This window comes from Ranitomeya imitator, chromosome 1 (assembly GCF_032444005.1).
Source record: "Ranitomeya imitator isolate aRanImi1 chromosome 1, aRanImi1.pri, whole genome shotgun sequence".
NCBI classification, from domain to species: domain Eukaryota; kingdom Metazoa; phylum Chordata; class Amphibia; order Anura; family Dendrobatidae; genus Ranitomeya; species Ranitomeya imitator.
In genome coordinates, this window is record NC_091282.1 from 985013443 (window position 1) to 985031998 (window position 18556).

At 43.2% G+C, this 18556-nt stretch overlaps 1 protein-coding gene across 4 annotated transcripts in view; it reads left to right on the forward strand.

The window, feature by feature from the left end:
- The window catches only part of AFG2A (AFG2 AAA ATPase homolog A), a 725380-nt gene that overhangs the window by 6471 nt on the left and 700353 nt on the right, over positions 1-18556 (forward strand). For all 4 annotated transcript variants that reach the window (XM_069743913.1, XM_069743912.1, XM_069743915.1 and 1 more), the window contains exon 4: positions 7764-7825. In XM_069743913.1, the coding sequence (XP_069600014.1) occupies positions 7764-7825 (62 nt within the window). The remainder of the gene's footprint in view (positions 1-7763; positions 7826-18556) is intronic.

The window sequence follows — 18556 nt, forward strand, 5'->3', positions numbered from 1 at the left end:
AATGGCTGGAGGAACGGTGGGACCGTCCTATCGACACTCGCATTTGCTGTAGCTGCGTAGGATGCTTCCCAGTTGCCAATATGTTTAGCATCAGAGACACAGCATCACTTTCCAACAATAATTGTACTGCTATTTGTCATCATTGGTTAAATGAAAAGCTGGCACATTGATCAGGACACTGGGGTTTGAGAACATAAGACCTAGGAGGGAACCTTGTGTAATAATAATAATAATAATAATTTGTATATAGCGCCAACATACTCCGCAGCGCTTTACAGTGTAACAGTTTCAAACACAACAGTCATAAGTAACAGCGTTAACAAGACAATAATTAAAGCAAAATAAGATGACCCTGCTCGTGAGAGCTTACAATCTACAATGAGGTGGGGGAAATACAAAGTACAGGTGTGTATTTACAATGATGTATTTACAATGATGGTCCAGCCATCTTCAGGGGGTGGGGAATAGATGGGGATAGTGAATGGGCTACACACACAAACATAGCATGACTTTGATTAGTGAACATGGTAGGCGCTCTGAACAAATGTGTTTTGAGCGAGCGCCTAAAACTGTGCAAGTTGTGGATGGTCCTAATATCTTGGGGTAGAGCATTCCAGAGGATTGGCGCAGCACGGGAGAAGTCTTGGATTCGGGAGTGGAAGGTACGGATTAGTGCAGAGGTTAGTCGAAAGTCATTTGCAGAGCGCAGTGGTCGGTTAGGCCGATAGACCGAAATGAGGGAGGAGATGTAAGGGGGTGCCGCACTGTGGAGAGCTTTGTGGGTGAGAACAAGTACTTTGAATTGGATTCTATAATGAATGAGCAGCCAGTGTAACGACTGGCGAAGGGCGGACACGTCTGAACACCGATTAGCCAGATGGACGACCCTGGCTGCTGCCTTAAGGATAGACTGGAGAGGGGAAAGTCAAATGAGAGAGAGGCCAATTAATAGAGCATTGCAGTAGTCCAGGCGGGAGTGGATCAGGGCGACAGTGAAGGTTTTTGTTGTTTCCATGGTGAGAAAAGGGCGGATTCTAGAGATGTTCTTTAGGTGTAAGCGGCACGAGCGGGCAAGAGATTGTATATGGGAGGTGAAGGAGAGATCGGAGTCAAACATAACACCCAGACAGCGCGCCTGCTGCCGGGGTGTTATTATGGTGCCACCCACGGAGAGGGAAATGTCAGGTTTAGGGAGGTTAGTAGATGGCGGGAGCAGAAGTTCAGTTTTGGAAAGGTTAAGATAGAGAGTGGACATGATGTTGGAGACTACGGACAGTCACTGGTGTTCTGCAGTACAGTGGGGGTAAAGTTAGGGGATGACATGTATAGTTGTGTGTCATCAGCATAAAGATGGTACTGAAAGCCAAATCTGCTGATGGTCTGTCCAATTGGGGCCGTGTAGAGGGAGAATAGAAGGGGGCCAAGGACTGAGCCCTGAGGTACCCCAACAGTGAGAGGAAGAGGAGATGAAGTGGAGCCAGAGAACAGAACACTGAAGGAGCGGTCAGAAAGGTAGGAGGAGAACCAGAAGAGAGCAGTGTCCTTAATGCCTGGAGAGTAGGAGAGGGAGGTCAGCAGTGTCACAAGCTGTGTATCATGTGATTCTCCACCTTCTACTTGAATAATCTACATAGAACATTGTTACTTTCTTATGGCCCTGTGTACAGAGAGAAGCGTGTATTCACACTGTGCAGTCATATCATACTTTTAACTGCAAAACTGACAAAACACAATAACTGAAAGGCATTCCTTTACTTTTACGGTATGGCTTGGCAGAGTGGCCATGGGGAAGTAAAAAAATACATGCCAACATGCAGCATCTGTGTTTTTTTTTTTCCATTAATGATTGAATCAGAACATGATTATGAAGGAGGGCGGCTGTTTCACCCGATTGTTATTGCCTCATGGTTCTTCTGGCAAAATAGCTGTTCCGTGAAACTACCCCCTTATAACATTCACAAAAGACATGCAGCAAATGAATGCCATCACGGTTTTTGACTTTTCTGTCCGTCCTGACCTCTGTGGCTTTACTATGTACAATCCGTACCTATAATGTGTAAGTGCACAGTTGTAGAAGGTGCTGAAGCTATAACTGTGTATCGCTGATGTCTCCTGAACGCTTAATGTTTGGGCAAAAGGATCATTTTTGCAGGATTGTAGCACCATCTAGTGGAAGAATGACAAACTTCTTTTGAGTTATGTAGGTTTGAAATGCAGCCCATTCTTCCACAAAATAAAAATGTTAATGACCATTATGATTTATTTCCTAGCCTTTCTCAGACACATATATAGAATACAACTATTTTATCAACTTTATATGTAGTCTGGCATATATCTTTTACTTTGAGCAAATAGGTAAACAGCAGCACACTACCTGGATGCAGGACTAAAATAATGTTATATAAAAAGGTTTTTATTATAGCATTATGTGCAAACAAATATACAATTGTGCTCAAAAGTTAACATGCCCCGGCAGAATTTTTGCTTTCTTGTTTTTTTTTTTTTTTTTTAAGAAAATGTGAGTTATAACACCAAAACTTTTTCTCCACTCGTGGTTATTGGTTGGGTGAAGCAATTTATTAAACTACTGTGTTTTCTCTTTTAAATCATAATGACAGCCCGTAATTTTAATATGTGGTATTAGTGCTAAGTCCTGCTTCCAGGGTTATTTTAAATGGAATCTGTCTGCAAGTTTTTTGCTACCTCAGTTGAGAGCAGCATGATGGGATGCTAGGTCAGAGACCTTGATTCCAGCAATGCATCATTTCCTGGACTGCTGTTGCAGTTTTCATAACATCACGGTTGTATCATCTGTAGACCTAACTCTGAATGCTAAGCTCTCTATATCCTTTCCGTCCTTTCTGATTGGTAATTTTCTGTGAACTCTGCATAGGCAGAAAACTTTCAATCAGTGGTGGGGGCAGGTTTTTGCTCATGAATGTAGATGCCAACAGGTTTACTAGTCCTCTGGTAGTCTCTTGCTAATAAAACACTGTTTTTTAACAAGCTCCCAGATTAAGAGTCAAAAATCTTTTGGCAGTCTCAGTAAATCAAGCTATTATGCCACAATTTTGGTGAAATGTTAATTTCCATCATTTTTTACATAGTGATATCCATCCATATCACTATGTAAAAAAAAAAAAAAAAAAAAAATGTTGAACTTTTGGGCTATGTTCACACATTGTGTTTTTGATGCGTTTTTTTCTGCCGGCAAAACCTGCTCTCTTTGCAGTACAGAAGCTTCTTACAAAAAGCAGGTTTTGCTGAGTGTTTGCTGCGATTTTTGGTGCGTTTTTTGCTGCATCTTTGCTGCATTTTTGAGGGTACATTTGTTTCTTGTGCATAAAAAAATAATCTGATTCAACTTAATTACCATAGGTTTTGGCACCAAAAACGCAGAATAACCTGATACCATCTTTTTTTTTTTGCATCGTTTTATGCACTACCCATTGCTTTCCATAAGTGAAAAACACTGTAAACGCTCAGGGACATGACTTTTGATGTCAAAAGTCGCAAAGAGGTTATTCATTTTTTTATTTATTTATTTTTTAATGAAACCTGAGCTTTGGTTACTATCGGCCAGTAAGACCATTTTGCCGTGAGACACTTTTGAGGCCTTCGGTGTCTCTGGAGTGCGACGCACAGTACTACACTATGATAAATATGGCATGTAAATAAATACTGCATTAATGGTACAATTAGGCCATGTGCACACGTTCAGGTTTTTTCGCGCTAAAAACGCTATAAAAACTCATTAAAAACGCATGCATTATGCATTCTATCATTTAGAATGCATTCTAAATGTTTTGTGCACATGGATGCGTTTTTTTCCACGACAAAAACGCATTGCGGTAAAAAATGAGCATGTTCATTATTTTTGCGGATTTTCTGCGTTTTTCCCGCAATTCTATGCATTTGGGAAAAAACGCACCAAAAACGCGTCAAAAATGCATGAAAAACGCGGTAAAATCGCAGTAAAATCGCATGCGGATTTCTGGCAGAAATGTCCGTTTTTTGTCAGGAAAATTTCTGCAAGAAATCCTGACGTGTGCACATACCCTTACATTACACAACTGACATGTGCAGGGAGATTGTTCTATTATTTGTTACTTTTGCCCACAGTAACCAATCAGAATCCAGATTTCTTTTTACATAGTTCACTGCTCAATATAAAGGGAACACTTAAACAACAGAATATAACTCCAAGTGGATCAAACTTCTGTGAAATCAGACTGTCCACTTAGGAAGCAACACTGATTGACAATCACTTTCACATGCTGTTGTGTGTGGAGGCCACACACACTACTGAGCATCATTTCCTTGTTTTGAGGCATTTCCACTGAAGTTGGATCCACTGAATTTCCACTGAAGTTTTTCACTTTGATTTTGAGTATCGTTCCAAACCCAGGCCTTCATTGGTTAATTTGATTTCCATTGATGATTTTGTGTGATTTTGTTGTCAGCACATTCAACTTTGTACAGAACAAAGTATTCAATGAGAATATTTCATTCATTCAGATCTAGGATGTGTTATTTGAGTGTTCCCTTTATTATTTTGAGCATTGTATACTTGGAAATGAAAATGATTGATTGCAATTGCTTGTTGTCTTGTGAAGACTTATGTTTTTCCTTGAAGGGGTGCTCCACTACTTTATTTTGATGACTTCTCATAATAGATACGGTAATCATTGGGGTCCCACATCCTGCACCCCTACTGAACAGCTGTTGTTGGTGCGATAGCCGTATGTCAGCAGTTGCGTAGCTCTAACAGCATGGCCCCTTCTACTGTGTCGTGGCTGCTCCTGGGTTACCCACCACTGTCCATCAGTATAGGGTCAGATGTGGAGTACCCGGCTGTGGACACTACAGTGAATAGCTTGGTGCAAGTCAGCGTCACTAATAACATCTGGCCACTGCCGGCACCAAGAACAGCTGATCAGTAGGGGTGCCGAGCATCGAACCCCAATAATCTGATAAATTATACACAACCCATCAGGGATTCTCTGTTGGTTTTTTAAAAAGATGTGCCATAAAAAAGTTATATATTCTTGTATTGTTAAATACAGATTATTGTTCTCCGATAAATTGTTGGCCTTGAGAATTAACGTATCTCCTTGTAGAGACTCAGCTAGTGTAGGGAGTCAATTAGTTCATGCAATGCTCCCTGGAAACTAGGTATACTAACTAGCTATCGAGATTGATATTTATTGCCCTTTTTTCTTTTTTTTTATATGGTGCCAATAGATTTCTTAGTGTTGCATAGGTATAAGTCCTTGTCCACACTCCATACATGGTATATAAACTGAACAGTTGTCAAACATGAAGAATGTTATATATATAAATATTATAATGCTATGTTGTGTAGTGTTTGTTTTTTTTCTCTTCATGTAAAAAAAAAAAAAAGCCAGAATAAAGTATTTTAATATTCTTAATTTCACCATACTTACAACAATGCCCAATTCCGCCCTCGATCGCCTGGAAAAAATTAAAAATAATAATAAATCAACCCTATACTCCCTTTCCGCCGTAGTCCAATTAATAATGAGTGTCCCACGACGATCTCCCCTATAGAACAGTGACATTGGGTGATGTCACTTCTCTGTAGGACCTTCAGTGACACACTGACAGGAGACAATGGCTCCTGCAGTGCATCACTGAAGAGGTTACCTTAGTTCATTGCTCTCACTTTATGCTGTATGGAAATATTCCCACTCAGCAGTGCCGCAAGTGAAAGTATGAACTATACTCACAGAGGCGGAGTGATACAATGCGGTAGGATACCTTCTGTCATTGTATCGCCGGAGCCCCAGGAGAGCGGTAGCATCAGCTGATATGGCAGCTCTCCACGGGAGATCATCATGGGACACTTGTTTTAATTGGATTTCTGCGGATCATGGAGTATATTGTTTGTTTATTTTTTTAATATTCTTTACAGGTGAGCAAGGGCTTCAGGCTCACGGTGATTGGTGAGTATGTACAGCTGTATGTCTGTACTAGATGGTGGCCTGATTCTAACGCATCGGGTATTCTAGAATATGTATGTATGTAGCAGCCACATAGTATGTAGCAGAGGCCATGTAGTATATAGCAAATACTACGTGGCCTGTGCTATATACTATGTGGCTGCTATCTACATACATACATATTCTAGAATACCCGATGCGTTAATACAGGCCATGCAATATATAACAGTGGCCACACAGTATATAACACAGCCCACATACTATATAACACAGGCCACGCAGTATATAGCAGCCACGTAGTATATCACACAGCCCACGTACTATATCACACAGCCCACGTACTATATCACACAGCCCACGTACTATATCACACAGCCCACGTACTATATCACACAGCCCACGTACTATATCACACAGCCCACGTACTATATCACACAGCCCACGTACTATATCACACAGCCCATGTACTATATCACACAGCCCACGTACTATATCACACAGCCCACGTACTATATCACACAGCCCACGTACTATATCACACAGCCCACGTACTGCCCACGTACTATATATATAACAGTATATAACACAGTATAACAGTATATAACACAGGCGACACAGTATATAACACAGCCCACGTAATATATAGCACACTGTCCATGTAGTATATAGCAGCCACGCGGCATATAACACTGCTCACGCTGTATTTAGCAGTGTGGGCACCATATCCTTGTTTAAAAAAAAAAAATAAATAAAAAAAAAAAAGTTATATACTCACCCCCTAGGATCCAGCGAAACTCTGGCGATGTGCGCGCAGATGCCGCCATCTTCCGTTCCCAGGATCCATTGCGAAATTACCCATATGACTTAGCGGTCTCGTGAGACCGCTAAGTCTTCTGGGTAATTTCCCAATGCATCTGTGGGAACGGAAGATGGCGGCCGGCGCGAGCACATCGTCGGACAATGGAAGGTGAGAATAGCAGGTTTTTTGTTTTTTTTATTATTTTTAACATTACATCTTTTTACTATTGATGCTGCATAAGCAGCATCAATAGTAAAAAAGTTGGGGACACACAGGGTTAATAGCAGCGGTAACGGAGTTCGGTACCCGCGGCCCGTTACCGCTGGCATTAACCCTGTGTGAGCGGTGACTGGAGGGGATTACGGGGCTGGCGCCGGGCACTTACTGCAGGGGAGTAGGGGAGGCATAGCACGATGGGACTTGTAGCCACAGACACACACACACACACACACACACACACACACACACACACACACACACACACACACACACACACACGCCCCGCACACACACACACACACACGCCCCGCACACAGTCACACAGTTTTAGACTTTTTATATCCACTGCATAGGTTACATTGTCTACCAGTCTGTATTAAACCATTAATCTGCGTAAGTAAAAATATTTGATATTAAACCACCTCATCTCCACCAATCATTCTGTGAAGAGAGGGGATCATTCAGCAGGCATTAATATACGGTAATACCCTCATACATACCATTAGAGTAGCGTTTACCTGGCTTCTCGTGCACGGGGGAAGATTGCTCTTGTCTGAATGAATTCCTTTATGTGATACGATTTGTTCTGCGTGAAACACAGGTTCCCTATTATGAGGGCTTTAGGACAAGTATGTATAGCATTCAAAATTGGGCTAAGCTTGTTTTTTTGCAAAGATTGATAAATCTTAAGTAGTAACATCTGGAAGCCCCCTGTGCCAGCGCACGTTACATGTGAGACCCCTTTATTCACCATGCCGACTTGTTTCCATTCATCATCACAGGGAGAAGGATGCCAGTGCTGTCAATGTAGAGGAGCTGTCTTCTTTCCTGCTCAGGCTCATGGGTAAGCATTCTTTGTATTTTGTTATTTACCTTTTTTGGACTGCTGTTCACAGTAATGTAAGATGAATGCGAGACGCTTTAAAGCGGATTGGTCACTATATATTACAAGACAAACTGAAAAGATTATTAAGTAAATCTTAGACCTGATGACATTGGTGCACTCACTTTGAAAATCTGTCAGAATGCCTGTTTTATATCCATTTATATGATCATTTTGTGAGCCTAGCTCAATTTAGTATACTGTGGGAAAAGATTAAAAAATGATTGACTATTGCATACATTTTCAAAGTAAATACACAAGCATCATCAGGTCTAAAACACCTGTTTAAAGGGGTTGTCCACTAATTGGTCAATCCCTTCTGAATCCCTATGTTTCCCTCTTGTAAAATAGCAACTTATTCTCTCCTTCGGGACAGGCGCCACTCCAGCGGTGTCGACACTCGCTTTCCCGGGGCTCCTGTGAAATTGTCACGGGGTCCCTGCAGATAATCAGCAATGACTTCACTCTCCCCATGATTGCACACTTTCACTTCCTTGGGATGTACGTGATACGTCTGAAGGTGGGAGAGTAAAGTCAGCACTAACGTCCGCAAGGACAGGGTCCTCTCCCCTCTGTACCAGTCTGTCATCATAAATTTGTGTACTGTAAATGATATCTATAACTCTATGTAACCCCTTTCTCATGTACAGCACCATGGAATTAATGGTGCTATATAAATAAATAATAACAATTAGCTGCAGGGATTGCGTGACATAACAATGCTACACAATCCCCGGGAAAGCCAGTGCCAACACGTCTGGAACGGCGACAGCACCTGAGGCGAGTTTATAGATGTTATTAATTTAGAGGATTCCGAACGGGTGGACAACCCCTTTTAATAATGAATGTAGCTTGTTTTGTAAATATCGGTGCCAGATTTGATTTAGCATTTTAATCATATTTGTTAGTATGATGACAGCATTTATATATTAAGTACGCAAACATATTTTTTTTAAATATTTAATAAGTAAATTTGTTTGCACTTTTTTAGATTTTGAGAAAAAAAATGGCAATCTTCTTGTTTCTCCACATAAGATCATTGTGTTTAAAGCAAGGGTCTGTCTCCCTTATTTTTCGATCTTATTATTCTACCCCATTCTATCGTTTTTTTTTTCTTGAAGTCCAGTTAGTACACACATAAGCCTTGCACACTGCCCTTGTGTCCCCCGTGAAATGCTGTGCCTATTTCTGCTGTGTCCACATCTCCAGTGCTCGCACATCCATATGTGCCTATAAGTACTCCTGTATTCTGACCTGCACACTCAAGCGCGCCATTGTATATGTATCAGCGACAGGAGCTTTTGTCGAGGAAATAAGCAGGTTTTCTAAAACAAGAGCAAACCTTTACAGTACTGTTTGTGGAATTATTGTCTCTATAGCTGTGTTTGTTTTACATACCGTATCTGCTGTAGTAGGTCTAAAAAGAGCATTTTCACTGGATATTGTAGTTTAGGAGTTCTTGGTCTTAAAATGACCTGTGATGTGGTTGAAATAAAAGGTTAAAACAACGTCTGGCATATCAGATCAAGAAATATCGTGCTATCGTTGGTAGCAGTCCATGAGATTCATGTGCATTTCTAAATTAAAAGCACTGTGATACTTGGAGTGCCCCAAAGCCTGCTAATGAAATCTTTAATGCATGTCTCCTGGTGAGAACCCTGATTATGGTATGTTTTACATGTTAGAAGCTTATTCAGTCTCCCTCATCCAGCGTGCCTGACAGTCGCAGCTTGTATTGAGCAGTGGGAGAGCTCAGCAGCAGGAGGAACACTGAGGTGCTGCCAATCAGACTAGTATTGAAGAGGTTGTCCAGCATCCTAGGGGCTCCCTTCACACTTTAGTGATTTTTTTTTTTTTTTTTTTTTCCCCTCCATGCTCAAAAAACCAGTCTGAACTTCAACATTGTGTTTGATCAGAGAGTTATCAGAGTTTGGTCAGTTTGTCCAGTTTTTTACCATCAGATTTTGGGCAGAGTTTCAAAAGTTTTTCTTGGATGATAAAAAAAAAAATGGATTTCTCAAGCTTATCCAATCTATCAATCAGATGGCATCCAAGTGCTGTGTGTTTCTTTAACAGACCCATAGACTTGCATTATTGAGTTTGAACATGTCTCCGTGCTTTTGTGCGAACCATTCTGTTCGAGGGGAAAAAAAAAACTACCCCATAGACCAGGGGTCCTCAAACTTTTTAAACAGGGGGCCAGTTCACAGTCCCTTAGACCATTGGAGGGCCGGAATATAGTTTAAAAAAAACTATGAAGAAATTTCCATGCACACTGTACATGTCTTATTTTGAAGTAAAAAAAAACTAAACAGGAACAAATACAATATTTAAAATGAAGAACAAGTGAAGTTAAATCAACAAACTTACCGGTATTTCAATGGGAACTATGGGCCTGCTTCTGGCTAATGAGATGGTCAATGTCCAGTTCCATATGTGTCACTGCTAGTCATAACAAGTGAAGCAGTTGTTCTCTTTCTTGATATCATGGTTTCCTAGGGATTCCAAATTGCTATTAGTAAAATACCAATATATATACAGCACACAAAAACAATATACCAGCAATAAAATTGCCCACACAGAGACATACAGACTGCTCTGCCCATCAATGCAGCCTTGCCAGTCTATATCCGTTCAGCCTCTCCAGTACCCATATTGGTGGAACTCTGCTTTTACCTCAGGCTCAGACTGGTATGGTTCGAGAGTCCCCAATAGGCAGGTAAATGTCCCCAATAGGCAGGTAAATGTCCCCAATAGGCAGCATAGACCCCAATAGGCAGTTAAATGTCCCCAATAGGCAGCGTAGGTCCCCAATAGGCAGGAAAATGTCCCCAATTGGCAGCATAGTGCCCATTAGGCAGGTAAATGTCCCCAATAGGCAGCATAGTCCCCAATAGGCAGCATAGGTCCCCAATAGGCAGTTAAATGTCCCCAATAGGCAGCATAGGTCCCCAACAGGCAGCATAGTCCCCAATAGGCAGGTAAATGTCCCCAATAGGCAGGTAAATGTCCCCAATAGGAAGCATAGTCCCCAATAGGCAGCGTAGTCCCCAATAGGCAGGTAAATGTCCCCAATAGGCAGCATAGACCCCAGTAGGCAGGTAAATGTCCCCAATAGGCAGCATAGTCCCCAACAGGCAGCTTAGACCCCAATAGACAGTTAAATGTCCCCAATAGGCAGCGTAGGTCCCCTATAGATAGGAAAATGTCCCCATTAGGCAGCATAGACCCCAATAGGCAGCGTAGTCCCCAATAGGCAGGTAAATGTCCCCAATAGGCAGCATAGACCCCAATAGGCAGGTAAATGTCCCCAATAGGCAGCATAGGTCCCCAATAGCCAGCGTAGTCTTTCAATAGGCAGGTAAATGTCCCCAATAGGCAGGTAAATGTCCCCAACAGGTAGTATAGTCCCCCAATAGGTAGCGTAGTCCCCCAATAGGCAGGTAAATGTCCGCAGCAGGCCTAGGGGCCAGATAAATGTCCTCGGCGGGCCGCATATGGCCCGGGGGCCGTAGTTTGAGGACCCCTGCCATAGACTATGATAGGTACGTGTATTAGAAAAACTGATGTATGGAAAAAATGCTTAAGGATAATGCTCTTAAAAGTGTCCATGAACAGTTTCTGCATATTTTTTTGTCGTCTTAAGACTTTTTGCTTCACTTTATGTGCCTTGGCATCATCCGTTCCTCTTCAGAATCGTCTGTTCCTTTCTGATTGCAATTCACATCTGCCCTTGTGCAGGGCTGCAAGCCGGAAGTGAGCACAGACCTTCACCTAAACCCCTCCCACTCCAGTGTCACACACAATCCTAGCTCTAACTCTTCCCATTCCACCCTCCGCATCACACGCAATCCAGCACCATTTCCTGCAATATAGACACTGGTGCACAGAATATAAACGATGCACAGAACAACAGCTCTGGAATTAAAGATTATTCCCCCACTCCTGTTCACTGATTAATGGATGGTCAGGCAGAAAGAGACATATGTATATGAATAAATAATTTATTACACATATTGTAAGGTTACTACCGGACACATAGTTGATAGGAGGTATGTATCAGGGAGTTGGTTGTCCTCTATGTAAATCTGGCGAAATGCTCTAGTACAGGAGTGTCAAACTGCATTCCTTGAGGGCCTCAAACCATGCGTGTTTTCAAGATTTCCTTAGCATTGCACAAGGTGCTGGAATCATTCTCTGCAGGTGATTAAATTATCACCTGTGCTATGCAAGGAAATCCTGAAAACATGACCTGTTTGCAGCCCTCGAGGAATGCAATTTGACACCCCTGCTGTAGTACACATAGTGCTAAGAGGCTTGTTTTGATCATCTGGGTCAGGTTCATGGGCAGTCTGAGAGATGGGTGAACCTGGGTATGGTTCACATGATAAAATGGAGTCTGTTTGAAACATGGTATGTGTGTATGGCGGTACAAAGGCCTCCTATGTGATGTCTCCAGACTGAGCCGGTATACTGGATGCTATCCAGCCTGTATGTCCTGGACTGTCTCTAAAATGAATTTGTTAGAACTGTTTACTTTGTTTTGCCTGCACTGAAAGGCTGCTTATTTTCCTGTGGCATGGTTTATGAAGCACCGATAAACCAGTCTTGAGATTTAAATAGAAATGGTTTCTGTCTGTTATCACCACGCACCCAAGTGAGGAGCATTGCCACAATTGGTGTAAGAAGGGCGGGCAGCGTTCCCAGGGAACACATGTGGTTGCTACAGAAGTATTAAATGTCTAGGATGAAGTAGGATATAAGCCAGGGAGCAAAGTCAGACAGCATGGAGGACCTGATTAAACACTTGATGCAAGCCCAGTAGCAGCAACAGCTACAGCAGCAACAGTTGGTACAAAAGGAGACAAGTAAGCTGCTTATGCAACAGATCCAGCAGCAGGAACAAGTCCAGCACCGACGACAGCAGCAGCTGATTGAATTTCTCACAGAGATGGTTCGTGGCCTGATGGCAGCTCTCACTCCAAGGTCAGCCGATGATTTTTCCCTCCGTAAGGTGAGGAGAAAACAACCGAGAGGCTTATTTGACCATTTTTTTGAAAGGTTCGCCGAGACGGAGAAACTCCCACCAGAGCAATGGGCAGAAGTGCTGACCCCATACTTAACGATGGAGCCTCACAAGGCCTACTATGACTTAGCCTTACAAGATGCCAAGGAATATGTTAAACTGAAATTTTGCCGCACTTGAGGGTGACAATGATTGTCAGGGCACAACTGGTCCACCACTGGTTGTATCACCATAACAAACCCCCTCGTTCTCAAATGTTTGATCTGATGCACTTAGTCCAAAGATGTTTGCAGCCAGAATTGTCTACCCCTGCTCAGATGGTAGAGCGAGTGGTAAAGGATTTGTTTGTGCATTCCCTTCCGAGGCCAATACAGATTTGTATTGCCCAGGGTGACCCCTGGAACGCCGATGGCCTGGTCGAATGGTATCAGGGGGTCGAGGGTTCCTTGAGGAGGCAGCCCAATCCATACTGGGTGTCCAAACGGGGTGGAGGCGCAAAACCATACTAGGTGTCCCAAAAGGGGGTGGGCGTCCAAGGTCCAAAGGGGCGAAGAAGTAATGCCAAAGATCCCAGCTGTCGATATTATATCATGGAAATCTCACCCATTTTCCCCGGACCTCCGAGCAGATCGACTGTAGCCTGGGACACCGCTGTTCATACTATGTTTATCCGGCCTGCATTGGGAACGGTCTACCCAGCGAGGGGCCACAGTCTTGTTTTGTAAAGATGAATGGTTGGCAAGTGACTGGACTACTAGACTGAGTTTGGTGACCCTGTTGAGGGTCACACTTCATCTTCAGCTGATTCCTGGGAAGAAGTTTGCCATCCGCTGCCTTCACAGGGATACCAAGGACTATCCATTATCTAAAGTGGACATTGAAACGGTCGAAGGTACTGAGTGCCAAGAGGTCAGCATGGACCAGGACTTATTGTACACTATTATCATAGGCTGGAACTTTTGCTTGTTTTGGGACTTGTAGGGAAAAGGGATAGGGTTTGGATGAGAGATGTGTCGCTCCTAAGGAAGTGTCTATATGGAGGATGAGGTGGTAGTGTCCCCTGACGCTGGTATTCCTGAGATATGGTTGAGCGGCGAAAGTTTTGGGTCTGCTCAACATAGGGACTCAACTCTAAAGGAGGCGTTCAATGTAATGTAACTTTCCTAAACGGGATCGCACAGGAGCCGAGGGCTGACACCTGGTTTCCCTATATTAAGGTGAGTGGGGACTTATTGTACCGAGTTACTAAGGTGAGGGAGGAGATAGTAAAACAATTGTTGGTACAAGGACCCTATAAACGGAGGGTCCTGAACATAACCCATTCATATGTCTTGGGTGACCTTCTGGAGGTGGACAAAATGCAAGAACGGGTCATTTGAGAGTTCTATTGTCCCTGGTGTCACCAGGAAATCTTAAAGTATTGCAGGTCCTGTTCCACCTGCCAGATAACTGCCCTATCTCTCACTTTCAAAGTTCCCTCACACCATTACCCATTATAGAAGTATCATTTGAGCGAATTGCCATGGACTTGGTTGGTCCCCTGGTTAAATCTGCTTGTGGACATCGATATATATCGGTTATCCTTGACTATGCTACACTGAAGCTGTTCCTCTGAGAAACTCCTCTGCGGAATTTCTAGCCTGCAGGATTACCGAAAGAGATCCAGACCAACCAAGGAACGCCCTCTATGAGAGAGGTGGTGAGGGATCTGTGTATGGCCCTGCAAATTACACAACTGAAGAAGTCAGTGTACCATCCCCAGACTTACGGCCTTGTGGAAAGGTTGAAAAAATCATTGAAAAGTATGCCTAGTGTCAAGCCAAGGCAGGCAGAAGGAAGTTAGTGAACCCACTGGACCACAGAGTACTTTGGGAAGCTGAATCCTAGGAACCAGCTAGACAAAGATGTAAGGTGAATGCAAGACTTTATTTGGAACTACAACCTGGAAAACCCACAGGGAGGATCCCCCGGTCCGAGACACCGAATACCTCCGATGGAGTAATGGCAAGCGAACCCCCTATACAGCGATTTTCCCGAGACAGCCAAGGAGGCTCGATTGAAACGGTTCAAAGACCAGAGGGTCAGAGCTGGAAAGGAATGAAGACACACTGAGGTAGGAAGCGAGAGGTCCAGGAAACCGGAGGAGAGGCAACAGGAGGTCTGGAGAATACTGCCAGAATCTGAGGACAGATGGTGGACAGGCAGGACAAGGAACCAGGATTAAAACACAGAGTGTAAATGCACGGAGCAGCTAAGACAGCACTGGCAAGCGCAGGACCGAGACCTGGGGATGGCAACGTGAAAACAAAACACAAAATTGCGCCGGGAATTTCCAAAAAGAAGTGAGGACCTTAAATACTCACAGATCTCTCAACAAATGGCTGGGTGGACACTTCAGGAAAAAGGGTGCGCTGACCCTTCAAATGCTCTGAGAGCGGTGCGCGTGTGCCCTATGCTCGCTCTCCTGCCACCAGGAAGCGAGGGAGGAGACATGCCGAGCAGACGCCGCAGCCGGAAGGAGCGCCGCATGAGCATGGTGAGAAGGATTGCGGGGACCAGGGGAATGCCCACGAACCGGCGGGACCCGATCTCCCTGCACTTTGGAGACTGGACCCGTCGGCCGAAGTGTTACACTTGCTTGCATTACTCTCTGGTTTCTTTCCCTGCAAGATTTTAGCTTCCATGTGGAACATAGAGCTGAGAAGCTACATGGTAATGTTGATTTCCCTTTCAAGAATCCCGTGTCTAGCGGTAGAAGGTTCCATGCCCCACGGTTTTAGGCAGAGCTGGAGATATGTAAGGTGGCAATCGGACATATAGTTAATTGGAGGCATGTATTATGGAGGTGTTTGTCCTCTGTGATGTAAAGCTCTAGTGCACATAGAACTAACAGGCTTGTTTTGTACATCTGGGTCAGGTTTACAGGCAGCCTGAGAGATGGGTGGGTCTGGTTGCCCACATACCCCACCTCTGGGTGTGGTTCACATGATAAAATGAATTGTTTGAAACATGGTCTGTGTGTAGGTGCACATGAGTATTGTGATTTTTCGGACTGATTGGAGCCTTGCCGGTCCTTCAGTTTCCAGAGCTAGGAACTCTGTGAGAATCTCATGTGAGGTTACTGGAAGTGAGGGGATTCTCAGCAAGAGATTAAGACAACAGTTCAGATTACAGAGGGACTTGAGAAAGGTATTTAGTAGTTTACCTATGCCCGTTGGTTCACATGAACAAGACTTGTAAAGTAGTGGCCAACACCTTTTAAGGATTATGCTGTCATTGCAACATGGGTTATCATAATAAGTACATCAGCCTCATCAGGTCTAAAGAAATCTATTTATTTATACAGTTTGGATTGTAAACTAGTGACAGAGCCGCTTTAAATATATACAGTACTGTAGCATTGTGATACAAGCTACAGCTGAATTCACACACTAATTTTGGAAAAAATAACTTTGCAAATGGTCTTTTTTTATCACTAAACACTCAGCTTTTGGTCTACAAATCAAATCCATATTCCTACGAGAATCCAATATGCTTAATACGGCCAATTTCGGTCTTTGACTTTGAATCGTCTTAAATAGATAGATGAATGTCATTTTATTTGGTTCACTCTACCACAATATACTGTGATTCTAAATATATATTGTGTGACATGATATGTGAGATTTGCTTCACTGCATTAATGGTTAATGAGGTGTGCATATTTCAGGTTTGAAAAAATAACTCATTTACTAATCTCCGGTCTTCCATAATTACAATTATGTGAGACAAACGGACCATGGCATGGGGGAGAACCTGAGCGCTATATGTCTTTGCACTCTGCAGTTATCAGATGAAAGATGTAATTCTAAGCTCCTGTGTGATCCTAAAGTATAAGGGTCTGTTTCCTCGTTCCGGAAACGCTGCGTGTTTGACCCTGCATAGAGCCGCAGCGTCAAACTTGCAGCGTCCAGATGTTACAGCATAGTGGAGGGGATTTAATGAAATCCCGTCTCCACTATGTGAGATAACACGCACCCGGCGGCCCTGCGGTTCCGGACATGCGGCGCGTCTTTTTAGATCGCAGCATCTCCGTTTACCTTGCGGCGCCGCTGCAAGGTATAACACAGGGCCCTATGTGTGGGGTGCGATGATTCCGGATGTGTGCAATGAACACATCCGGCATCATCGCGTCTCCAGAAGGGGGAGGAGCGAGTTTGCCGCTCCGTCAAAACCGCCGGCCATCCTGAACGTGGACACGTACCCTAAGGGTTTATTCACACGTTGCATTTTTATTGTAGAAACAAACGCATCGTTTTACAGTACTAACAAAGTGAATGAGGTTTCTGGAATCTTGTGCACATTTTGCTCATTTTTTTTTCTTTGCAAATTGAACCATCAAACCGCTTTTTTTTTTTTTTTTTTTTAATCTGCATCATGTCACTTCAGCGTTTTTGACAGGTACTAATGAAAGGGAAAAAATGCAATTAAAATGCATAAGAAACAGACATTTTACAAACCACTTTTTGCCAATACTCTGCTGCAAATACTAGTCTGTGCACACACCCACGTAAAGTTCTTACTGCAAGTAATACATACATTCTAATGTTTTTCTTGTCATGAAGGGTTTATGACTAAATGGTAGTGGTCAGCCAATACTTTAGGTAACAAAATTATTGATTTCTGTGGAAGTTTTCAGCCGGCTTGTGGCTGTGTTTACTTTAATGCGTAACATAATATTGTATTACGAATTTGTAGAAAATTGGAGACAATATGTATCTGTGCTTCCTATCAGCAGCTTCCAGTACAAAGATGTATAGGCTAAATGCATATTACAATGGAACCTCTTGTCATGGATGCCACTGTATTGCATCTAAGTATATTCAGTGGGGAATATAAATATTTGATGCACTGATTTTTTTTGCAAGTTTTCCCACTTACAAAAAATGGAGAGGTCTGTAATTTTTATCATATGTACACTTCAACAGTGTCGCAGGTCTACAGTTTTGTCCCTGGTTTCCTTAGACAGCTCTTTGGTCTGGGCCATGGTGGAGAGGTTAGAGTGTGATTGTTTGAGTGTGTGGACAGGTGTCTTTTCTACAGGTAACGAGTTCAAACAGGGGCAATTTTATACAGGTAATGAGTGCAGAGTAAGAGGACCTCTTAAAGAAAAACAGGTCAGCGAGCATTAGGCTACGTGCACACGTTGCGGAAAGTCCTGCGGATTTTTCTGAACTGATTTTGGTAAACTGCACTGCGGATTACCTGCGGAATTACCGCGTTTTTTTTTTTTGCGGATTTTGTGCGGATTCCGCCTGCGGTTTTACACCTGCGGATTCTTATTATGGAACAGGTGTAAACTGCTGCGGAATCCACACAAAGAATTGACATGCTGCGGAATAAACAACGCTACGTTTCCACGTGGATTTTTCCGCAGCATGTGCACTGCAGATTTTGTTTTCCTTAGGTTTACATGGTACTGTACAACGCATGGAAAACTGCTGTGAATCTGCAGCGGCCAATCCTCTGCGGATCCGCAGCAAAATCCGCAGCGTGTGCACAGACCCTTAGAATAGAATATGATAAACCGATGCTTTGAATTTGCCCCTATGGGAACCTCTTGCTCATTCATGGGTGCTGGAGATGTGCAGTCAGTTCACCTCAATGGAAAGGCTGGTTGTTAGGTT